The sequence below is a fragment of the Vulpes lagopus genome, chromosome 3 (assembly GCF_018345385.1).
Source record: "Vulpes lagopus strain Blue_001 chromosome 3, ASM1834538v1, whole genome shotgun sequence".
NCBI classification, from domain to species: domain Eukaryota; kingdom Metazoa; phylum Chordata; class Mammalia; order Carnivora; family Canidae; genus Vulpes; species Vulpes lagopus.
In genome coordinates, this window is record NC_054826.1 from 74,122,048 (window position 1) to 74,148,358 (window position 26,311).

At 40.8% G+C, this 26,311-nt stretch overlaps 1 protein-coding gene across 3 annotated transcripts in view; it reads right to left on the reverse strand.

The window, feature by feature from the left end:
- The window catches only part of ZNF365 (zinc finger protein 365), a 128,150-nt gene that overhangs the window by 30,972 nt on the left and 70,867 nt on the right, over nt 1-26,311 (reverse strand). The window contains exon 5 of one of the 3 annotated variants that reach the window (XM_041750272.1): nt 19,919-19,940. The exons of the other annotated variants lie outside the window; for them this stretch is intronic. Within the exon in view, the coding sequence (XP_041606206.1) occupies nt 19,934-19,940 (7 nt within the window). The 3' untranslated portion in view covers nt 19,919-19,933. Of the gene's footprint in view, nt 1-19,918; nt 19,941-26,311 lie in introns of those variants that run through there. 3 annotated transcript variants of the gene reach the window in all.

The window sequence follows — 26,311 nt, forward strand, 5'->3', positions numbered from 1 at the left end:
AGCACAACATCCTGACCTTGTGGCTTCCAAGACCTAGAGGCAAACAGATCAAGAGTCGCAGATACTGAGCATGCGCTCTCCTCTTCCACCTCTGCCCAGGGTAACCCCTAGACTCATTATAATGTATGTGCCCTGTGGGTACAGCCACACTCCCTCCATGAAGAAAGGCTGCCATGATGGTTCTGTACAAATCTTGTAGGGGCAAAAATCCTCCCTCCCAGCCTGTGGGAGGTATCCCCCAAATGATTGGAAGCAGCCTCCACTAAAGACCGCTCTACTGCTCAGTCACAGTTCCTCCTAGCCCAGAGAGTCCCTGTAGTATCCAACTCCAAAACAACCACAGAGCTGGTTCCATCTCACAGAAATCTGCCCACTCTCCCACCTTGAGAGTGGACCTCTGCTTTAACAAACTGCTTTGTGCTTGCTACTTTCCTTCTGGCTGTCTTTATTTGAGCACAGATCCCTCATAAATCCTGTCTTGGGGAATCCAAGGGCTGAGACCTCCTTTCACAGAACACAGGCTGTCCCAAACAGAACAGAAGGAACAAGAAGAAAGTCTATTTTCAAATTTTCAAATGTCTACCTAAATTCCCTAGTAGTAAAAAGATGTTGGAGAATACTGAAGTATTCAAAATGCAAGACTTACACCATTCCAAATTAATATAACCTAAATACGTGATGATTGGTTTGCTTATTAAAGGAGAGAATTCAGATATTTTGTGCAGGGATTAAATTCTAATTTAAGTTTTGTAAGTCTTTCCCCTTTTCTTCTGTGTTCTGTAATTTTACTGTGTAAGGATTTATTATTTTCTCTTTAATCCTATTAGAGTACTTGTAGAGACCATTCAATTCCAGGATTGTCTTTTCTTCAACTCTGGAAAATTTTACAGTCAGCTATTAATTTAATTAGGACTGAAGTGACTTTATTTCAGTTAGTTATCCTTATTGAGCAGCTACACCTGAGGCACGGTATTTACTAGAGTGGGATCGGATGGGCATGGATAAGTCTTTGCATTCCAAAGGGGAAGACCTCTGAGTGGAAGTGAGGTAGTATAAGAAATATATTTAGTCCTTGTCCCTGGTTCCTGGCACAGAGTTCCTAAAGCCTTGGGATTTCCTAAGTGATATGAGCATCTTTTGTCATTCATACAAGTCCTTTTCAGCACACCTGAGTTTATGCTAATAAGGTGACTTAAGGTGGGGCCTCTAGATAGCCTCAAAATGAGGCTGGTCACCAGAAGGACCAAATGATTAGAGGGCTGGAAATTAAACTATAAGAACTCTTGAACAAGACTTGATGAGGTTCCAGGTCGGTGAATACTTAGCGGTGCTGGAAGCATTGGCATACCTGGAGAGGGCCTGGAAGCTCCATGCTCCTTCCCCCATACGTTGTTCTATGCATCTCTTCCCTCCTGCTATACCTTTTATATAAACCAGTAAACAGGGCAGCTCCGGTGGCGCAGTGGTTTAGTGCCACCTGCAGCCTGGAGTGTGATCCTGGAGACCCAGGATGGAGTCCCATGTTGGGCTCCCTGAATAGAGCCTGCTTCTCCCTCTGCCTGTGTCTCTGCCTCTCTCTGTGTGTCTCTATGAATAAATAGATAAAAATCTTAAAAAAAAATAAGCCAGTAAACATAAGTAATGTTTCCCTAAATTACTGCAAAGTATCAAACTTGAGGAGGAGGTCAAAGGAACCCTCATTCATAGCTGGCCAGTCAGAAGTACAGGTGACAGCCTACCCTTGAGATTGCCATCTGAAGTGAAAGCAGTCTTGTGGGACTGGGCCCTTCACCTTTGGGTCAGAATTGATTTAAATTTGTGAGTCATTCAGTCAGTCTCTGCCAAGACTTAGAGAGTTGTTTGGTGTGGGATAAATGCCTACATATATGGTGACCAGGAGTGAAGTGTTCTGAGTTGACTGTAGTGAGCAAAGGAGAGCAGAAGAGTTTTCCATCACAGGAACATCGGAAGGAACACCAAGGCAGGGTATCACAGCTACATCCTTCTCTGAAGAGGTGGATGGAGTTTGCTCATCTGCATGGTAAAAATATTCAAAGGTCTTTCTTTTTTCAGACAAGATCTTACTCAGGAGTCCAACATGTGAAACAGTGGCATTCCTCTTTCTCATCTGCCTACAGCAGCCCTTAAATTCCAGAAACATCCCTGGAGCAGTGACAGACACAGCCAGTTCTGCTAGCTTTTTCACTGCTGGTTTCGTGGCCCACACATGATAGAATGCCCTGTGGAGGCTAATGAAACTGAATTTTAAAGAATCTGATCTTTCAGAGAGCAAAAGTATATTTGTCTTTGAGGCCCACCTCTATCACAGTTCTGGAGAGTCAACTCTAGAAGAATCTGTTAGTTACACAGATGTGATTGTGTCATTAGAAGAAAGCTTGGGTCTCTCTCTGGGGTGGAAGAGGTAGTTGGGTCTAAACTTAGTGTCACAGGGAGACCCTTGGATGGCAGAGAAGATTTGCAGGCAATGACTTGAATTGTTTGACTCTGAACTTTTATTATGATATAGAAAGACTTTTGGTGGGGCATGCCCTCAGTTTATCACCAGTTCTATCATTCTCAGCTGCCTTACACCTGGCTAGATTCACATATTTATGGTGTCTGCCTGGTTAGTTTGGCATCTGAATTTGTGGACCCCTGGCCTGCAAGGAAAGACCGCACTGCCTCTGGATTTACCTACATCAATGAGGCAAAGAATCCTTCACACACATTCCATATTCTCCTTTGACCAATATTCTGTAATTTGTACTCCTTTCTCCCAACCCCACTGTCAAAAGTAATCTCTGTTAACCCTATTATCCATATTTCCACAGACACCTGGACTATGTCATGTCTTCATAAAGTGTCCAATAATTAATCTTTGACTTGTTCTCAGTTTGAATCAGCTCTACCCACCATGGTGTCTAGAACAGAGCCATTGTATGGCTCCTATTTCCATTACCATCCACTTCCATTAATATGGCCACTCCCAAGGGCTTTTTGGGCATAGGGAAGAGGGCAGATCACTCACATGAGGTGTTATTTGCTTGAAAGGAACACAATGTAAAAAAGAAAGGTGTAGAATATGATAGATTCCCATCTTTAAAAGAGAAATGGATGGGATGCCTCAGCTCAGTGGCTGAGTATCTGCCTTGGGCTCAGGGCATGCTCCTGAGGTCAGGGATGGAGTCTCACATTGGGCTCCCTGTGAGGAGTCTGCTTCTCCCACTGCCTATGTCTCTGCCTCTCTCTCTCTCTCTCTCTCTCTCTTTCTCTCTGTCTCTCATGAATAAATAAATAAAATCTTTAAAAAGAGAGAGAGAGAAATGGGCTTCCTTCTTGTTGCTGATGGATCAAGAGGAGGGAAACACGAGAAGGAGTGCTTATGCAGGGAAACCAATTGCTTGCTCCACCCCTCCAGTCTTGTATGGGCTCTGATGGGTTGCTGGTTATTATAACAACACAGTCCAATCCCTCAACCCAGATGGCAGCTCTACATTCATCACAGACCATTTTGGAACACCAGGCAAGGCTCAATAGTGCTTCTCCAGCTATGAAGTAGGAAGGAGGGTATCACCACCATGAATGGAGTTAGTGTGTAGAACAAATAGATCATAGCAAAACCACAAGCAATGCTAGGCTACATTCATTTAAATAAAGAAAGCCGACATCTTTTCCCAGGCTGGAAACAGAAATTGCATTAATGTGCTACTAATTACAATCAGGACTCTATCACTCTGACTTCTTATTCAGTACCAATTTTTGTGATCTCATATTAAAAATCATATACTCCTTTGCATTTCCCTAAATACTTTAATCGGTACATTTTAGTCTGGATGTGTGTACATTCTCTGTTACCTCCCATCTGGGTGTAATTTTCCATAGTCTCCCCTGACGATCTGCATTTTCTCCTTCAAGTCCCTCCTCTAAACCCACTTCTGTGGATCTTGCCTTCACATTATGCCATTAAAAGCTCCAGCTGGAAGGAAGTGCCTCTGAATGGAGTCCAAGAGAAGAAACAAAGAAAATGGAAACCAGATGCCATTTAAGTCATCCCCGTGTGAGTCATCATTCTCTCCTGGAAAGTGTCTATCTTAATGATGTACATCTCTTTAATGGGAAGCCCACCAGGCAAAAACCCTTCCTCTTAATCTCTGTATGTTTTAGCCATCCTCAGTAAACCTAGATATTCTGAATATTATTGGCATATAGTAAATTTATACATAGTCCTAGTAATTTGCTAGATTTTAGATCCAACATAAGACTGTCCTTTCCTTTCTGTGTCATTTACTCTTATTCCAGCTTCCTTGATACCCTTCCTCACCAACTACCCTCAGGACTTGAAGAGAAAGCTCTAGTTTTATAAAGCATGGCTTAAAATTGATTAAAAACAAACAGGGCAGCCTGGGTGGCTCAGTGGTCTAGCGCCGCCTTCAGTCCAGGGCCTGATCCTGGAGATCCGGGATCGAGTCCCAAGTTGGGCTCCCTGTATGGAGTCTGCTTCACCCTCTGCCTGTATCTCTGCCTCTCTGTCTGTCTGTCTCTCTCACTCTCTCTTACTGTGTCTCTCATGAATAAATAACTAAAGTCTTTAAAAACAAATAACAGCAAGCCTTTAACCTCCAGAGGATAGAATCAATTGATTTTCATGGGTACCTTTCCTGCTTTTCAACACTATCTCAATCCTATTTCTATGTAATAGATCGTATCATCCCTGAACTTGAAATCTGACTCATTTGTTCATTTGGGTAGCACAACAAGCCCAAATCCTCTTAATTTTATCCAAAAGACAAAAAAGGAGCAAAAGGAATCTCCCATTTTCCCAGAGCGACTTTGACAAACAACTTTTGAGATACTTATAGAACAGTATTCAATCAAACCAGTGGCAAAATTGGCAACATTCAATTTTGTCTTAAAAATTCTATCTATCCACAATATTATATGTGTGTGTGTTCAAGACTGAACACATGCGTTTACCTATACTCTCAAAATTCTGCTGAAGAGTCAGCAAAGGGAATGCATTGAAGACCATGCTGGAGATGAAAAGAGGACTGTCAGCTGAGATTTGATAATTTTCTGTAAGATGGAAAGGAAGTGAATAGTACTGAGGGATGAAGCAAAACAGAGAAAGAAGCATCCCAGATTTACTCAGGAGAAGGCTGTAGAAAGGACAGAGATATTCTTTGCAAAGAAGACTTGGGGAATCTCCACACTGAGCATTAACACATTTTGAGCTCAGGATTGGAAAAGGAGCCCACATCAAGGTTGTTCTGAGAGCAGGTGTACCATTTGGCCTTTCTCATCCTTATTCGCCTTTCCGTATGTGCAAATAGGCTGGCAAGAGAATATTTGGAAACTTCACTGGCTCCTCAAGATCTCCCCTATGAAGAAAATAAGATTGTTACCTGGGCAGAACTAAGGCTTTTTGTTTGGGATTTGGTGTTCCACAGTGAAGCCCTCTGTGTTTGGTGTTTTGAGGGGCAAACAACACCATCTGCATGATTTCCTATGCTAATACCCTAAAGGACAGTTTGTCAGTTGACATGACCACCCATGTACACAGTCAGTCTCCACCTTGAGAGAGAGATGCTAATTGAGGAAATACATCTAGCCAGTGGCAGAGAACCTCACTACTCACACCCAGACACCTTTATTAATTACCTAGTTTTTCTTTCTTCTATCAAGGTGATAGAAGTGGGAGATGTGGGCTGAAGGAGAACTCATGAGTATGATGTTAGGGGATACTATCTAGAACCAAAGGCTCAAGAAACAGAATTTAAAATACTGTATAAAGTCATAATCATTGTGGTGTGCCATCTCACATCCATCTCCTCTTCATGTGGCCAGTAGAACTCTGCTCTTGCTTGTGAGTAACTATTCCTCTTCCACTCTTAGACAACATATTTTGGATGAATCTGACTATAACCTCTGTCCCCAGCATGGACTATGGACCTAGACCTAGGCCAAATTGTGTGATCCAGGCCCTTGGCCACGATCACTGGTTTTGAAAGGAGCTAGCCAAGCTCACCTGTTTATAAATATTCCCTCCTTCTTTCTCACTTCCATGGGAAGAGTATACTTCCTCATTCTGTTGATTTGAGGTGCAATCATGTGACTTTATTAGCTAATGGGATCTACTTATTATATAACTGGTCTTGTGCTCCTGGGCCTCTGTCATCATTAGTCCCAGGAGGAACATGAGAGACACATGGAGCATCCCTGAGCTAGCCCAGCCCAGAGCTCTGACCAGTCCCAACCAAGATCAGCAGAGCCACTCAGCCAAGCCCAGCCTAGATCAGCTGACCTCAGCCAACCACAGATACATGAGTTAAAGATATACTTGTTATTGTAGAACACCGAGACTCTGTGTGTGCGTGTGTGTGTGTGTGTGCGTGCGTGTGCACATGCACTCAGCATTATTGTGGCCACAGTTAGATAGCATAAGAATAAAGGCATATGCATTCTTTCCTGCTAGTGTAGCATCTAAGAGGATATGAAGCTACAGCTCCTGCGGGTGTGGCCACTACAAAGGGTACAAGAATGAAGCTAACATACTGAAGAGAGCTGAGCTGGAACCAAGTCCTGCTCACAGTGTTTGAGCTCTGAATGCAGCTTTCCTAATAGCAGTTCTGCCTCTAATCTTAGAGTTTATATGAGCCCATAAAATCCCCTTTTATTACTCAAATAGCATTTATTTGGCTCTTTTTTCCCACTTGAAATCAGAGGAATATTAACTGATACCAAAATCTATAGGTAGCCAGTGGGAAAGCCAAAATAATTAACACAACTCAGAAGGGGAGAAGGATGGGGGGGGGAGGGCATGAACGAATTCCTCACCTTACACCGTGTAGCCAATCCAATGTTCAAATCAAGAAATATAAATAGAGGCATATTTTCTGGACTTAGAAGAGATGAGCATGGGAAGGGACTAAAATCAGAAACAAACAAAGCTAGTGCCATTTTTTTTTTATCCTCTATAGGTTTGCGCAGCCCAAAGAACAGCTACTAGCCATGGAGGCTACTCAAATTTAAATTCATTAAAATTAAGTGAAATGGGGACCCCTTGGTGGCTCAGGGGTTGAGCGCCTGCCTTCAGCCCAGGGCATGATCCTGGAGTCCTGGGATCGAGTCCTACATCAGGCTTCTGGCATGGAGCCTGCTTCTCCCTCTGCCTATGTCTCTGTCTCACTCTCTCTGTGTCTCTCATGAATAAATAAATAAAATATTTTTTAAAAATTTAAGTGAAATGTTAAATCTAGTTCCTCATTCACAGTAGCAGCATTTCTAGTGCTTAACATCACACGTATCTGGTGGCTTCCTACCAGACGGTACAGATGTAGAGTATTTCCATCATTGTCCAATTAGGTTCAATTGGACAATGCAATGATAGAGCATCATATGTCACCATGTAAAGTTAATCAACCAAACACCAAAAGTTTGACCATATCACTCACAATTGTACCATAGGGCTTTAAGGAGACGGGTCCTGGACAGAAACTGCTGTGTTCAAATCCCAGCTCTGACACAAATTGCAGACCCATGGGCAAGTTACCAATCTTTCTAAACATTAACTCCCTTACTTGTAAATGGTAATATACACACAGACCTAGCTTACAGCATTGTTGTCAGCATCAAATTAAATATTATATATTTAATATGCTATTATGTATGTTGTGCTTCTAAAAGTGCCTAGCAGTTGGTAAGCACTTGGCAATTTTTTTTAAGATTTTATTTATTTATTCATGAGAGACACAGAGAGAAGCAGAGACACAGGCAGAGGGAGAAGCAGGCTCCATGCAGGGAGCCCGATGCGGGACTCAATCCAGGATCCCAGGATCACGCCCTGAGCCGAAGGCAGACGCTCAACCACTGAGCCACCCAGGCATCCCAGCACTTGGTAATTATTATTATTTATTATCCTCCTGTAAGTTAGATTTTATTTTACCAAATGTGCATATTTTAAATAAACTATATATATACATGTAAGATTTAGATATCCATATTTATACATAATGTGTAATATTTTGTTTTTTGTATGTGACATATTACCTATACCTAGCTCAGCTCCAGTTCATGGGCTATAAACACTTTCATTTTCTTCTATATACATTCCTATATTTTCCAAATATTTACACGGTCATGTATTGTCTATCATCAGAAAAAAAACAAAATTTTTATTTTTCAAGATACCAACATACTTTGAGATGAATAACATGCTACATCTGGATCATTCGCTTTGGCTGATTTGGTCCACAGGGGCCTATTATATAATCTCCGTCATTAGTCAATTAGGGCTTCGTGACCTCTTTCCTGGACTATTACAAAATCCTCCTGCCTGGTCCCCTCCCCCTGGCCAGCTCTGCGCTGGCTTCCCAGTCTCTCTCCACAGTGCTTCCAGAGTGACCCTTCCACGCACAACACTTACGACACTCCTCTGCTAAGACTTGCCAGTGCTTACCCATCCCTTACAAGGGCCTGGCCCCTGACACTTGCCTGCCTTCCCAGTCTCCTATCATGCCAAGTGGCATCCGCTACAAGGGGGAACACTCTTCTGCATCTTTTCCATCTAGAAAAGTTCCATTTATTCGGCAAGACCCACCTAACGCCAGCCTTCTGTGAAGGTTTTCTAGGTTCCCACAGCAGAGTCAGGGCTCCCACATCAATTGGCACCTCTGACTCACAGCTGGTTCTACTGAACAGCAACCATTAGTTTACATTCTTGACTCACCCTCGATTACATGCTCCTTGAGGGTGTGGCATCTTTGCCCTCCCGTGTGCAGCCCAGAAATTGGCTCCAAATAGTACTCAGCAAACAGCTGTTGCACAGCTACATGCAGGGAGAACTTGTTTTAAAATAACTTCTATTATCTTACCCAAATGATAAGGGTTCATGGTAGAAAAATTAGGAAGTTCAGACAAATCAAACACAGAAAATGTAAAGCACACATAATGCTGCCTCTCAGTACCGTTTAACACCTGGAAAATTCTGTGGGCTACTTTAGGGGTTCTCAAAATTCCTCGGTTCATGGCACTCAGTGTTTCAATAATTTTTTTCTGGTACTTTAAATCCATATAAATTGCATCTATTATGTAGTTAGGTTCAAACAACTTAATAGTAGTAGTTCACACCGTGTCCAGAAGTGTCGCTTGTATTTCTCTTGAAATTTTAAAATCCCCTGTGGGGCCCAGGTGAATTCCCTACAGTGGCCTAGGATGCCTTGGCGTGTAGTTTAAGAACCACTGGCCTACACTCTCTGAGACATCTTTTATTTTTTTTTAATTTTTAAAAGATTTTATTTATTTACTCATGAGAGATGCAGAAAGAGAGGCAGAGACACAGGCAGAGGGAGAAGTGGCTCCCCTTGGTGAGCCTGATACGGGACTCGATCCTGGGACTCCAGGATCACACCCTGAGCCAACGGCAGACAGACACTCAACTGCTGAGCCACCAAGGCATCCTATGAGAGATCTTTTGTTTTTATTTGTTTTTTTATTGTTGGATTATTTACATTTATTTTTAATTTTTTTTTTTACATTTATTTTTAAACAGCAACTGTACTTTTGGTCAACCTGCATCTTGATCATATTATAAATTTCAGGACAGTTTTAGAATATAGAGACTTAAAAGTTGTTCCCATTATAATAAGTTCTTAGAAAATGTAAACAATAAATTCTCATTAAATGATTCATCCTAGTACTACCTGAGAAATCTATAGCATTTATATATCACAGCTCAGCCATGAGGGACATTCAAAATAACAAAGACAGCATCCTTTTGTTAATAAACCCTCTGTGCTGGGTACAGAGCCTGGGGAGATCTTTTAAAACAAAATATTTTGTTATACTATACAAACTTTTGTTAACCTGTTATTTCCAGTTGATAATAAATAAAAAAAACAATTTCCCTCTTGGTAGTTGCTTATCTGACAATGTCTAATATCTGATGAGCGCCTACTTTGTTTCTTATGAGGGAAGTATAACACTATAGCATTATCTTCATGAAGAAACTGAGGCACTAAGAATTTAAGAAACTTGCCCCATATCCCACAGCTAGTATGTGGTCCAACCAGGTTGTCAACTCAAGACATTGGGTTCTAGAATCTCTACTCTTAACTACCTTCCTCTAATGCCTTTTAACATTCACAGCATCATTTCAATGGGGGAATCAAGATGCAATGGTATCCTATATTCTATAGTACATTATAATTTACATATTGGTACTATGATTTATTTTACCAAATCCCAAATATTAGACATTTAAATTCTTTCCAATTTTTCACTGTTCTCAGGTACCTTGAAATGAACATCTTTGTAACTTAATCAATCCCTGTATGCTTTTATGTTTATTTCCTTGGAGGAAAATTTCTAAAAGTAGAATTGCATTGTCAAAGGGTAACATATGCAAACTCCATCGTTTTTGGTACATATTATCAAATTATTCTACCAGAGAAGGATAAATATGTATTCTACTCTGTTTTTTCTCATCCTTATTGAGTATTTTCATTATTTGAAAAAAAAAAAAAGCATTCCCAGTAAATTGTAGCTTATTGTTTGTTAATTTGCACTGCTTAATGTTTAAGGAGGTTGAGCATTTTTATTTTAATAACTAGAATTTATTTTTTACTTTGGAAGAGGCAAAGCCTTAGTGACAAGATAGCAGCTGAGACGTGTTTGGAAAGCCCCTTGCCGGACCTAGGTAGATTCCATTCACATTCACTTGAAACCACTCCACAACCCAGATCCCATATTGCTCAGGCAATGAGGAGTGATGCTTGCTGTAACACGTGGTCTACATTATCCAAGATGGCATTATTTCTGCATTTTAGTCTGCCTAAGGTAGGAAAATATACTCTCCTCTTAGAAACACTGCCACAACAAAGATCAGGTTTATGGAATGGTAAAAAGAATGGTAGACAAGGATTCAGGGGATCTTGGGTGCAGTCCTGCTGTGACCACAGGAGAATCATTTATCATCTGTTAGTTTCAACTAGTCTACTAAAATGGCCAATCCTTACGAATCGAACTTCAATAAAAAATACATTAATTAATTAGTTTTAAAAATGACCAATCCTTTTCAAACTTTTCACAGAAATAGTACAAAGATACCAGAGAGTGAAAATTAATTCCTAGGGTTAGTACCTGGGATGTATTGACCCCAAAAGACTCATTGTAGATGTGCAGTTTTTCTCTCCTTTAAAATTCAGGCCCGGAGCACCTGGGTGGCTCTGTTGGTTAAGCATCCAACTCTGGATTTTGGCTTAGGTCATGATCTCAAGGTTGTGAGACTGAGCCTCGAGTCAGGCTCCATGCTGGGTGTGGAGCCTACTTAAGGTTCTCTCCTCTCCCTCTCTCTCTACTCACTCACCCCCCTCAAAATTCAGGCCCAAAGTGCCTTCTTCCCCATAAGATGTTGATGTTTTTAATAGATAAACATGTTTTGCTTATTTCTTCTCTTTGCTATTTTTTCTCACAATCTGGGGAGATGTGTCATAATTTAACATGTAGCTTCAACGACCTGACACATTGCCATGTACTCCACTTTGAGAATTCTCTCCAAGATTCCTTCAACTTTGATCAGTAGAAGAGTCTAGAGAACAAGATCTGCTTTGTAGTTAACAGTGAAATGCAAGTTCATTATGCTGAGGGACAATTCATTTTCCTGGAGGGGTCAGCATTTTTCCTTCCCATCAAGTTCCTTGGTCTCTGATACAGGATCCTTCCAACCAGCCCAGACCATAACTGACTATCACTGAATAGGCTGGCAAGTTAGGTCCATATGCTAAAATCACTACTACTACTACCACTACTACTACTGCTGCTGCTGCTGCTGCTGCTGCTACTACTGCTACTACTAGTCACACCTTCATCCTGAAAGCAACACAAAGCTTTCTCACAGAACTTCCTTCATTCTAATCTGAATCTGTTTATTGATAGAAGTAATGTGATGCAGTAATGGAGAAACACTGTTCTTGGCAAAGAAAAATCTAGGCTGATTTGCCCATCTTCCATCTTGGGCAAATAGCAACTTCCCTGAAACTCAGTTTCTGTATTGACAAAGTAGACCTGACAGGTGTCTGATGACGAAGAGATAAACAAACCTTGGGGCTAGGGATAGGTAAGAGTTTTATTTTTAAATATCCATCCTTAATCCATAATGAAGAACAGATTACTTAGGCATGGCAATCCTTCAGTTTGGAATGCGGGGCGTTGGGAATCACGTTCCAGCTCCAAGAAGACCGACCGCTCGGCTTGGTGCTGGTGCCGACCTGCCCAGACAAGTTCTCACCAGACACAGGTGAAACCTTCTTGAAACAATGATGGGCATTGTTGAGCGGGGTGGGGCGAGAAGAGGAACATGGGTAACTACCAGTGGACCTCAGCCAAGCCCCCATGTGGCAAGCAAAGCTGTTTCTCTCCTGATTCCGTTTTCTGATTAAGAAGTCATGCTAAGCTATAAGAGTTAAAACTCTTGAGGCATCGAAGCCTCCAAGCTGTCCACGGGCAGGCAGTAGATGCCTCGGCTGGTTGCAGGGAACCAGGGGCAGAGCCTCAGCACCAGCTTCCACATTTCTGCGGCCTCCAGCCCTCACCCTTGCCCTCCACCGAGCAAGTCGTGTCAGGGAGGAGTGGAAGCCAACCTTCATCTCACCGCCAAGCCATGGAGGACCCTTGAGGCTAAATGAGAAAGACTATTAACTAGAAGCTCAAATTGAGCAAGCCAAGAGAGGAGGCAAGCACAGACGGAGACCACAAGCAAAACAAGGGTAAGAATCATGGTAGGTGGACAGCACAGGCACTATGGCCGTCAGCCGACAGGGGGTATCAGGACCCACATCGGAACAAGTGGCAGAGAAAGAGCCCAGGAAAAAGGCACAATCCCTAGATCACTCATGTCTGGGGATGCTCACAGTGTCGCCTTCCAGTCTGCAGCCACTGCTCTTCTGGAACTTTCTGTGTCGAAGCTTCACTTGGCACAAGGATAGATGTTTGTAGGTCTAAAACCTGGGCAGTGAGAAAGACTCCTCTGTTGGAGACAACAAAGAACAAATCTCCAAATTTGATGAGTTGCCCCCCTGTTCCCCAAATAGTGGTTTGTTTTAGAAAACACCTTTGTCTCAAGTACATGCAATGAACTAGAAAAATGAACTTTATATCATGGGAGTGTGTGTGTTTCCTAAAGTAGAACAAGTCACTCATATTCATTTTATTTACCAAAACTGTATCTAAGTCACACATATTAAAATTAGTTTTCCCAGATTGGCTTCTTACCATCTTTAGTTACATGTGCATGCTATGTCAGTCAGTCATCTGTCACTAGTTGTTTTGTTTGTTCATTTATTTTTGTTGAGGTGTTTTTTGGTTTTGTTTCTTTGTTTTTCTTCTCCTAGCTTTATTTACAGAGGTGCAAAGTGGCAGAGTAGGATAGTGGTTAACAGCATAGCCTCTGGTGTCAAATCCCAACCTCTACCCTAAGGGCATAGTTTGCCAAGCTCAGTATAAAATGAAAAGTGCAGGTCTCTTTGTACATAAATTATTACGAATTTCAAGACAGTGGGGCACCTGGGTGGTTAAGTCCATTAAAGCATCTGACTCTTGATTTTAGCTCAGATCATGATCTCAGGGTTGTGAGATCAAGCCCTGGGTCAGGCTTAAGATTCTCTCTCTCTCTCTCTCTCTCTCTCTCTCTCTCTTCCCACCCCTTAAAAAAATCAAAGAAAAAAAGTTTCAAGACAGTGACCTCTGAGCATTAAACCAAATACAGAGCTTCTAAGTCCACAGGGCCAGTATGACTCCCCAGGTCACATGTCCGTAAAGCCAGTGTGGAGGCTTCAATGCCTCAGGAGTTTTAAATCTTATACCTTATAATCTTATAAACCAGGCTTGCTGTCCCAAGCTAACTATATGACTTGAGAATGTCACCCTCACAAGCCTCAGTCTTCTTATCTTTAAATTAGAGACAATAATAGTGCTTAGGTCACAAGAGTTGTGGAACGATTAAATCACATATTTGTAAAGTACTTTGTACAGTGCCCAGCACATAACAAGAGTTTAAACATTATCAGCTATTGCTATCACCAATGACCTGCTAATATCATAATATGCTTCAGAACCGCAATTAAAACAATGAGATTCCACTATATGCCTATTAGAATGGCCAAAGTCTGGAACACTGACAACACCAAATACTCACAAGAATATTGAGCAACAGGAATTCTCATTCCTGGTGGCAATGTAGAAAGTTAAAACTACTTTGGAAGACAGTTTGGTGGTTTCCTGCAAAACTAAACATACTCTACCATACAATCCACTAGAGCCAGCAATCATGGTCCTTGGTATTTACTTAAAGGAGTGAAAACTTATGTTTACACAAAACCCACACATGGACATTTACAGCAGCTTTATTCATAGTTGTCAAAATTTGGAAGTAGCCAAGATGTCCTTCAGTAGGTGAATGGGTAAACTGTGCTACAACCAAACAAAAGGAAACTTAAATGCATATTACAAAGTAAAAGGAACCAATCTGAAAGGTTATATACTGCATGATTGCAACGATATGATATTCTGGAAAAGCCAACACTGTGGAGACAGTAAAAAGATCAGTGGTTGCTAGGGGTTTCAGGGTGGAGGGAAGAATGAATGGGTGGAATACAAAATTCTTAGGGCTGTGGACCTACTCCATATGATACCATAATGATGGATACATTCATTATACATTTGTCCAAATCCATAGCATGTACAAGACCAAGAGTGAACCCTAATGTAAGCTACGGACTCTGGATGATGAAGATGATGATGTGTCCATGTAGGTTCATCATTGGTAATAAATGTATCACTCTGACAGGGGGTATTGTTAAGAGGGGGGCTATGCATGTTTGGGGGCAGGGAGTGTATGGGAAATCTCTGTCCCTTCTTTTTAATTTTGCTGTGCTCTTAAAAAATGAAGTCTTGGAAAAAAAATAAAGAAACTCATTATCCAAACAAAATGAGGCATCAAGGGAATTATCAGGTAATGGAGGACAATCACCACCACACTCTTCTTTCTGCTTTTCTTTGAATTATCTGAGCAAGAAAGCTTTGACATAAATTACCCAAATGATTACTTTTATTATTCCCATTCACTTTGGCAATGAGTAGATCTGGTCAGATAAAATTTAATAGGAAGTTGTAAAACTATATAGTAAAGGTCAGATGTTCTATGTAAAATGAATCAGGCTAGACTCACAAAAGAGTTGAGGAGCTACAAAATCTGGAGATTTGAAAAACTAATTTCAGGGGACTCATTTTTTCAAGGGAGAAGGTGCTAGTGACAATTTTGAGATGACTGCCATTTATTGTCACTTTGGACAGATCTCAGCAATAAAAGCCTACATAAAAATTCTGTCCCTTTAAAGAAAACTTGTAGGTCAAGGATAAAACTGTTTTAATTAAACTTTTATAGTATAAACTATTCCAACAATACATAAAAGTGCATGAATAATGCACTCACCTCATGGATTTATCAAATCTTGTCTCTATATATTTGTTTCAGATTTTAAGATTTTTATTGTAAATTATAAAACACAAAATGAATGCCTATTTTCATATAAAAAGAACCACAACACGCTTGTAACCGCCATTCAGATAAAGAAACAGAAACTAGGCACCTACCCTGAAAGCCCTCCATGGACTCTTGCCCATCCACAAGCTCTCCCCTTTCCCCCAAAGTAACCACTTTCCTGACTCATAGAACTCAGCAAAGAGAAAATTTTAATTTTGATCTGAGACAAAGAGAGAAAGAGTAATAAATTCTGGCCATAGATACCAAAATAACACAACTGATAAATAGTATCATATGTATGAACTAAAATCCAAAAAAAAAGTAGAAATTTCTCTTGGGCAATAAAATACTTCCTTTACTCCCCCTCAGATGATTGAAAGCCTTCGTCTCCCTTCCCTTCTCTCACATATGGACTCAACATTTTCCAGATTGGACCCATTTTGGCATTTTTGCAACCTATTCTACCTCTAACTGTGAAAACATACCGGCTCTGTTTCTGTAATTATTTAGCTAAAGCCATACAAACTGGGCCATATTCAAAGTTAGAAAAAATAATTAGCTAGTATGTTAGGGTCCTGCTTCTAAGGGTCCTTTCTTCTATCAGTGACTGTGTTTTCAATATCAAGGTAAACATATGTCATGTTTTACTTTTATTTTTATGTTAAAGAGTGTGTGTTGAATAAAGTTGCTAGTGCCTGTGTGAAATTGTCTCTTATCCCCACATTGGATGGATCTATAGTCAGAACCTAGGTGAGGCCAATGCTTTCATTTTGCCAGATCCACGGTCCTTTAGATTTATAAGAGACCTTAGACCTTCTTAACCTCTCCCAACTTGGGGTGCTGAGACCTGCAATAGATACATAATAATACCTTCCTTAAAGAGGGCAGTCTCTCTCTCTCTCTCTCTCTCTCTCTCTCTCTCTCTCTCTCTCTCTCTCTCTCTATATATATATATATATATATATATATATATATATGTATTATATATGTATATATGTATTAGTCAGGACTAGATGCAAGTAAAAGAAAAACAACTTAAAATAGTTTAGGCTAATATGAGAATTTATGGGCTCATGTAACCAAACTGCCAAAAAAAAGGGTACAAATGACTACAATACTTTCAAAATTATTTTTGTCTCTTAGCTCTGCCTCCACATTGATATGTCAGCTTTCTTATCTCCAGCTGGCTTTCAGAATCTGAAGCTAGAGTCATAATTGCCCCACTCTGGGCTCACATCTTTGAGCCTCACCTTCCAAAAGGGAAAGAAGCTTTCTCTCCACTCCTCCACTCCTGATGAAAATAAATCTTGAATGTACATATTTGTCCAAAAAAAACTCTGCAAATGTACAATTAAGATATGTGCATTTCATTGTATGTGATTTTTATGTCAAAAGGAAAACCCACTGTAAACAAATATTGAACTCTACTTGAATGTATTATAAAGTGTACTAATGTCTGTGTACTAATGTCTGTGATCTACTCTGAAATGTACAAAATAATTTGAATTAATAGCTGGATAAAAGGATGGATAGATTAGATAGATAGATAGATAGATAGATAGATAGATAGATAGATGATAGATGATATATCAAACGTAGTAAGATGCTAAATGGTAAGAGTTTAGGTGGTGGGTGTTCACTATAAAACACTTTTAGAATTTGTTTGAGAATTTTCATAAAAAAGTGTTGTGTACAGGGAGATAAATCCTCAGGAAGGAATCTAGTTAGACCCACTTGGGTGCCCCTCACAGCCTTGACCTAAAGTGAGGTGTGAGACTGCTCAGTTTAGGTCAACTTACCTACCATTAAGCCCTCCACTGAGGCCAGCAAGGCAGTGTCACACAGCTCTGTCCAGGACACACAATAGAGCAGGGAGTGGAAGGTTGAGAATTTGTGAAGAAAATCATCCCCTCCCCTCAAAGAAAGGACTATGGCACAGACATGGTTACTGGGGCACATCACAAGGCAGGTAGCCACCCTACTGTGACACCCTGACAGTCTTCAGAACAATAGGATAGTCTTTTCACTATGACTGCATGTCTCCTTGCCAATCACAAATCAAAACTAATCACAGAAGACCTGACTTTTCTTAGCTGGTGATTTTAAAACACATGCCACAAGGAGTAGGAAAAGTTAACGGAACATGGCAAAGAGTATAAGTGACCAGTATTTCAGAGCAAAGACTAAGGAAAAGCAAGCTTTTAATCATTTGCTAGACATTAGCATAAGGCTGAATCAGTTTATGCCACTCAGCAAGCACGTGGCTCCTGTAAAGCCCAGATCTACATTAAAAACAACAACAGCAGCAACAACATCTAGAGTGTACAGGTATTTTGGCTACGTTAGGTTAGGTTAGGAAAAGAAAAGTTTAGCCTTTTGCTCCCAGCCAAAGGAGGACTTAAGGAAGTACTCTTTAGGGTAAAATTATTCATTAAAATGTGTTTTTGTGCTAAGTTATTAAAAGGCCGACATTTCTCCTTGACTTTCTTCCTCATGATGTCCAACTTTCAGAGATTGGATTTTATCAGGAATTTTAATAGTCAGCATTAGGAGGTAATACACCCTTGCCTAAAAATTCAAAACACATTTGCATAGTTTTTAATTGACAGGAACATGAGGTCAAGTTTGTTAAATGAAGCCGTGTGTCCTCAAGTTGGCTGAGAATGGATACACATAAGCCAAGGCCGTCTCGGCATTTTGTCTTTTCTATGTGATTTAGGAGCATCCTCCACGCTCCTCTGCTCTTCCCTTCACTATCACCTCCCACACATCAAACCCAGTAACTTGGGCCGCTGGTGTCCGTCCAGGCCAGAGCAGGAGGAGAGGAGTTCCAGATTCAGCCAGCACTTCCACCCAGGCTGGTGCAGAAGCCCAGAGCTATACAAAATGACTGGCAACTAGGGAGTCCACTGTGCTGGCTTGTTTGAATGGATCTTATCCACCCCCTCCTCAAGTTTACAGCCATTAATTTCTGCAAGATCTGCAGCAGCAGTCCTCAAATCTTATCATGATTTTGAAAATCCCTGGAAGCTCTATATCTGAAACTGTTGCTATGTTTCTTTCTGCCTATTCCTCCAAAGTTATAAATATAAACCTAAGTAGCAATAATAGTAAGAGCGTCAGCTACCGCTGACATCGAACTTAGACACCAGGTGCTATGCTACTCCCTTTACTAGCTCATTTACTCTTCCTAGCAGCCCAGTGATGTAGTTTCTATTAATATCTCTCTGCTCTGTCCAGGACACACAATAGAGCAGGGAGTGGAAGGTTGAGAACTTGTGAAGTTCTCCATTCTACAGATGGAAAAATTGAGGCATGTAAAAGTTATGCAGCTTGGCCCAAGTCACATGGCTAGAAAGTGGCATGATTCAAAGCCAAGGACATGCTCTTAACTACTATGCTAGGAAATTAAAGCAATCAAAGGAATTGAAAAGTTAAGTGTCTGGCCCAAGATCATACAGAGGCAGAGATTGGAAACCTGAATTTGTTACTCAAAATTCTGGGTCCTTTTTTTATATGGAACAAATAGAATGATGGGGCTTCTGAGGAACTTCTCATAAAGAAGGTACAGAGGAGAGAACCACACCAGAGTATGTTAACTTGGGTTTTCAATTCTGCACTGACAGAGTTTGGCTAAAGGTCACAAACTGTGTCTATGGGAATTATCTAAAAAAGACCAAGAGATTTGGCCAAATCTGCTCAACCCTAATCTATAAACGTATGAGGTAGGGACTGCAAGATGCAGGATCTCTTTGTTTTATCTCATGATTTCCCCAGATGGAGACCCTACTGTGGTGTGATGGCAGCCAATGGAGACAGGGAAGAATGAGATTAGCTAAATAGACTGCAGACCTCTACTTTGAATCAGTGGTTCTCAGCTAAGAACTTTGCATGCCTGATTCTTTTTTTGTTAGAAAAATTTCCGACATATGCAAAAGTAGAGAAATTGGTACAATGAACCCCATGTACCCATCACCCCCACTTGAATGATTATCACTATCTTGCCATTCTTGCTTCATGGATTTCTTTTTTTTTTTTTTTTTAAGATGTTATTTATTTATTTATTTATTTATTTATTTATTTATTTATTTATTCACGAGAGACACACATACACAGAGACGCAGAGACACAGGCAGAGGGAGAAGTAGGCTCCATGGATTTCTTTAAAAGTAGAAATTGTAAGACTCTACCCTGGGAGGGTCTTATTTAATAGATGGCATTCGGGAATTTATCTTTTTCAAGACTCTCCAGTGGATTCCAGGAGATGCCAGGTTGGAACTGCTGAAACTCTGGTCCTGGAACTGGGCACTGCACTTGCCTAGAGGAAAGCTTCTCCAGTGTCAATGACGTGATGCTCCATGACTTAGAGAAGGAACTCAAACATCAGAGGTTTATCTGTCAGGGCCTAGGCAGGAAAGAATTCATTTCAGATTATTTGAATGAAGAGGCTGTAATGGTAGGACAGAGGTGAGAGTAGGGATAAGAAAAAATGAAGGGGGTTAAGGTGCTCAGAGACCAACAATGAGAGAAGGCCATCATCTGTCCTAGGGGACAGGGCCCAGAGGAGGATACAGAGGTCCTGGAGTCTAGTGAGAGCTGGAATCCTCCTAAATTAGGGGCTGCTTAGCAGGAGCTTTCATTTGGAGAAATTAGGCACAGTTACTTCTTTTTTAATTTTTTTTAAGATTTTATTTATTTATGAGAGAGGCAGAGATATAGGCAGAGGGAGAAGCAGGATTCTTGCAGGAAGGCCAATGAGGGACTCGATCCCAGGACCCTGGAATCATGACCTGAACCAAAGGCAGATGTTCAACCACTGAGCCACCCAGGTGTCCCAAGGCACAGGTACTTCTAAAGACACACTACAGAAGCGCAGGGTTTGAAAGATCTACACTGATCTCACTCTCTTCCCACCCTCTTACCTAGGCCTCCCACTGGCCAAAGTGGACAGCAAGTGAGGCAAGGCAGGAGATGCCACAGCAAGGGCCAGCCTCTGGGGGCCAAGAGTAGGGCTAAGGAAGGCAAAGAACATATCCAGGGAGCAGAGCAAGGTGGGAAATGGGAGCAGAGAATAATCAGTCAGGAGAACAATCATTCCTTCAGAGTCCTGAAATAAGAGAAAATAGTCACCTCTTCCGGGAGTTTGATGTTTTTCAACCCTGGAAGAAGCCAAGTCTAAGAGTAAAGGGACTGTCTGATTGTTGGTTATATCAATCACAAACCTTTGGGTGGCTTGGAGTATGCTTTAGTGTAAGAGCCAGCCTGAGCTCCTCCCCCGCCCCCAAAGTCAAGCTGGAAGGTGGGGGAGGGGCGAAAAAATCCAAGGGCTGTAATCATTACCGATTTAAGTTGTCGCAGTGGAGAAACCTTGCTCACTTTTTTGTAAGTTAACATTATTGACTGGTCAGAGAGACATTAGTTCTCAGTGAAATGTAGTTAGAGGCGATTATTCTCTGTTTACCACTTATTCTCAATTTACCAACTAAAAGGACAATGTAGGGGTTCCTATCACAGAACTTTTATGGAGCCCATTTTCCCCTTGAAATCTTGAAGTCTATTATTTGCAAGTTGTTTAAAAGCTAGCATTTCAGTTTTCAAAGCTACAATCGCATTTATTTTTCTGGTTAAGAAGCAGAAGAAAAACAACTCCCTAGGTCGAAGTTAATCTTTTCAACTCCTTCTCCCCAAGGGATATATACATATGCATGTTTGCACCTCTAGCCTCAGGAAACAGGTCAAGCAATGTAATTCCACAGGTTCAGGTGACTGTATTAAGACCTGAGTACCCTAACAGAGGCAGAAGTGCCCAGGAAGTAGAAATTCTGAGCAGCCGTCTTTGAAAGGGTCATTGACCAAGTGGAGTGTGTCCAAAGAAAGGGGTGACCAGGATGACAACAGACTTCAAGGGGGTCTGATTGCCATCTTCAAGCTTCTGGAGAAATGGAATGGCCAATTAAATTGTTTCAATAGGCAGGACTAGAGCCGGTCATTATAGAAAAACCACTTTTACCCCACAAGGAAGATTTTAATTGCCTGATTGATTCACTGCTCCAGTGCCTGGCTCAGAGCTTGACATATAAAGGGTGCCCAATAATATCTGTTAGACAGATGGTAATCTCTGATACTGGTCGGTGGTGAAACTTGCCACTGTCAAACTAGAGAGCTATCTGTCACTGGTTAAAGTCCAGATGAGCATTTGCAAGGAACACTATAGAGGGTATCCCTATAACAAAAAATTATATTTATTTCATTTCTGGAATTGATTGATTCTAAAGCTAATGCTACTAAGTTTGACTAGGACTTGGTTGGAGGTGAAAGTTAAGAAAGTCAGAGCAAGTCCATCCTCATTCTTGGGACCAATTAGGAGTAGAAGATAAATCCCACAAATCCTTCCAAAGTGGGGGATAAATGTGGCAGAGAAATAAAATCTGATCTGATTCAACAATAATAAAACAAATAATCCAATTAAAAATATTGCTACAGATGCTGGATTATAATGTACATCTGAAATGTATATAATGTTATATACCAATTTTACCTCAAAATTTTTGCCATTTAAAAAAAATGGGCCAAAAACCTTAATAGACACCTCACCAAAAAAGATATACAAATGGCAAACAAGCATATGAAAAGATGATCCACATCATATGTCATCAGGGAAATGCAAATTAAAATAACAATGGCATACCAATAGAATGGCCAAAATCCAGAACACTGACAACATCAAATGCTCACAGGGATGCAGAGCAACAGGATCTCTCATTCACTGCTGGTGACAATGCAAAAAAAAATATTTTGGAAGCCGGTTTGGCAGTTTCCTATAAAATTAAACATACTCTTACCATACAATCCAGCAGAACTGGCAATTGCACATCTTGGCCTTTATCCAAAGAAGATGAAAATTTATGTCCCCACAAAAACCTCCTCACAGATGTTTAGAGCAGGAGTTAGGGTTCATAGTTGCCAAAACTTGGAAGCAACCAGGACGTCCTTCAACAGATGAACGGGTAAATAAACTGGTACATCCAGACAATGGACTATTTGTTATTCAGCACTAAAATGAAATGATCTATCAAGCCATGAAAAGAAATAGAAGACACTTAAATGCAAAGTGATAGAAGCCAATCTGAGAAGGCTGTATACTTTATAGTGCCAACTATATGATATTCTGGAAAAGGCAAAACTACAGAGACAGTAAAAAAAATCAGTGGTTGCCAGGGTTGGGTGGTTGGGGAAGGAATGACTAGATGGAGCATAGAGGATTTTTAGGGCAGTGAAAATACTTGGTACAATACCGTAATGATGTAAATATGTCATTATACAATTGTCCAAACCCACAGAATGTACCAAGTGTGAACCATAACGTAAACAATGGACTTTGGGTGATTATGATGTATCAATATAAGTGCACCAATTATAGTAAATATACCAGTCTAGTGGGGGATTTTTATAATGAGGGGGACTCTGCATATATAGGTGCAGGGGTATATGGGAAATCTCTTTACCTTCACCAACTTGTGACCTTAAAACTACTCTAGAAAAATAAAATCTTGGTTAAAACAACATAACTATGTGGGGGCTCCCTGAAAAATCATCTGAATATTTTCATTTGGTGGAAAAGAGGAAATCAGGAGTTGAATTCACTACAGCCTATCCTGGGAGGTGGATTTCAGGAGGCAGGGCGAGTTTGCAAGGTGTAGGCACAGGAAACCCAAGGGGATTATTCAGAAGTTGATCTTTAAGCACCTGAAACAAAATTAGTCCTCCAAACCCCTAAGGATAACACCGAAGAAAATGAATCCATCATTTCAACATCAGCAGTCATAGCATATGACTGTGAGTGTTTCCCTCCACCACATCTACCACCAAGTGAACACCTTTAAATATCCTCCTGATCTCGCACACAGATAATTAAAGAGTGCACTCTGATTGCTCATCTCATCTGTTCAATAGATGTGAGTCAATGTATGGAATTTACACTCTGGCTGTGGTTCATCTCTGAGCATTCAATCTAGCAGGGAAATTTTCCTTTTCTCTTTCTACTCAGGGTCCTAGTTCTTTAAATTCTATCCTTATTGGCAGGCTGTTGTCATGGAGAAAAATAACTTTAAGTAGCTCTTTGAAAAGCTTTGAGTTGCTGTTCCCTGCTATTTAAAGATCCCCCAGTAAAGCGAAAAGTACACTCTGCTTCCATATAAGGCTCTACCACTCCTAGGCGAGAGTGTCACCGGGGCCTGATTCCATGTGCTCCTAGCAGAACATGACATGTCCTGAACATCTGGGGATCACATTTATTAAGCATGTGTACCCAAGAAAGCAAAAGAAAATCAGAAATCAGAACTCTACTATCTGAAATCTTTGGCCAACCACGCTTCTGAGTCATTATGAACTGAAGCAAATAAGACAAGCCAAATCTTATAATCACCACCTATTTTGCCTCCCACGTGGAGCGTTTGCTCTATGTGGCCTTGGAACTAATTGCCATAATCCATTTCCCTGCCACCTCCTCATCAAGTACTCAGTATCTAAAACTTTCCTCATTTCAATTCACAAGCTAGACACTTAAGATATGTCTAGCTCCCAGGTGGATACGATAGGGGATACTGAAGTATAGAATAAGGTCTCAATACTGTACGATTTGAGGGATAAAACAACGCAGATAAAATAAATGAAACACCAAACGCACTTGAAACACTAAGTAATACAGAATATTAGTGATTCCCAACTTTATGGTTGGACTCAATCATGAAGATATTTTAAAAACACACATTCCCAGACCCTTGCACCTCATCTACTGAATCAGAAACTCTAGAAGGAAGCTCTGGGATCAACAAGGTTCTGCTCTAAGTGCATGACTGCGTTCTGGAAGACTTCTGACAAGAACAACCTCTCTGGTCCTCAATTTACTCCTTTGTAAAAAGAAGTGTGGTAATCTAGCTGGCCTCTGAATTTCTGCTTTCTCTGACATCCCATGATGTTATGATTTAAAACACCAATATGTATAGTTTAGATAATAATCAATATTAAACATTAAAGAGGGCTTCATGGAAAATGAGGGACTTGGAGCGCATGTGTGCACGCTCGCGCGCGCGCGCGCGCGCACACACACACACACGCGCGCACACACACACACACACACACACACACACACACACACAAAGATTCCAATGCATGCATGATGCCTCAAAGCGTGGACTTCAGAATCAGACATCATTGGATTTGAATCTAGTTCTGCCACATTCTGGCTGGATGACGTTAGCCAAGTAATTTATCTCTGCCCCCACCCGCCCAGTGATCCATTTCTCATCTATAAAATGTGAATAATAGTAGTACCACCTACTTCCTGGAGTTGTAACAAGCACTCAAAGAAACAATGTCTATAAAGCACATAGTAACTGCTCAATAGTTCTTGACTATTATTAACTAACAGCATTATTCTCGTTACCGGTGAAGAGAAAAGAATAAGGAATTCCAGTTGGAGCAGATCTTGGACAAATACATATCAGTCCTTAAGGAGCGGGGCATGCTGGCTGAGGGAAGAAACTGGCCTGACTCTGTTGGAGGGAGAAAGATAAGTTTGGATAGCTACGGTGAGGTCACATTAGCCAGTTTGTTGTGCAAAACACTTGGCTAGAAAAGACCTCTCCACTCCCTCCAAACAGATGCTTCCTCAGTTCTCTGAATCCACACACTACTACTAAAACAGATCCTTGAACATCAGCTACTCAAGCAAGAGCTTTTTCTCCTCTCCTCCTGCGCAGAAAGAATCCAGATGGAGTCTCTTTCTACAGCTGATCTGGTTATGCCAGGATGGATCACATGCAACATCACAGGCTTGAACCAGAGCTTTCAAGGAAGTGGGGCTGTGGCTGGTATGGAGATGATGTGGCCTCCCACTGGGGTCAGAAGAGCAGGATGGTAGCCAGATTACCACTTGGAAGAGGGATCTGTGCTCACCATTTTATTTGCTATAGGTATGTTCTATCCCTGTCTAGAAAGCGAGTTCATCCTTCAGGTTCAGGGAGGAATACATGGGGAAGAACTGCATAGAGAAGAAGTCAGGATATATATATATATATATATATATATATATATAGTTGAGGACCTAGAATGTTTCGTCTTCATTCCTAAGTGTCCACATATTTTAAAATAAATATTACTCTTGGTTTCAATTTGTTTATACTTGAGACCAAGAGAATCGTCGAAATAGTTTGTCTTCTTGGTTGTCAAAGAAAATGTTTTGCCCTTCTCAAAAAGGGGCTTTTCTACTTCAAATGGAATATTGTGCCTCATCAAGTAAATATTAGGTTTTAAAGGAATGGCTGCAGAGATTGCATGTGAGTTTGAGAGACTGCTTTATCTTTGTTTCATTCTGTGATTTACTGAGTATCTAACATCGAGGAAGCACTTTGCCAAGAAGGGGGGCAGAGATTCACAAGTGAGTAAAATAATGGATTCCTAGGCCTGCTTGCAAAGGTTTTCTTTCTGTAGTTACCAGAGTGGGGTCCAGGAATGTGAATTTTAGCAAAGCTCTAGTTGAATCTGAATGATCAGACTATGCTTTTAGAAACACTAATATAAAAGATCCAAAGATGAATATGGAATATCTCTGCTTCAAGAAATTTACAATGATCTCTCAGACCTTTCAAGTAGCCAAATGCAAAGCTACTTCCAAGTAGCCTTCCAAGTAGTCAAATACCTTCCAAGTAGCCAAAGCTGGTAGCCAGTGATTCCAACTTTCATCCCTCCTCTCTCCCCTCAACCAGTTTACCCACT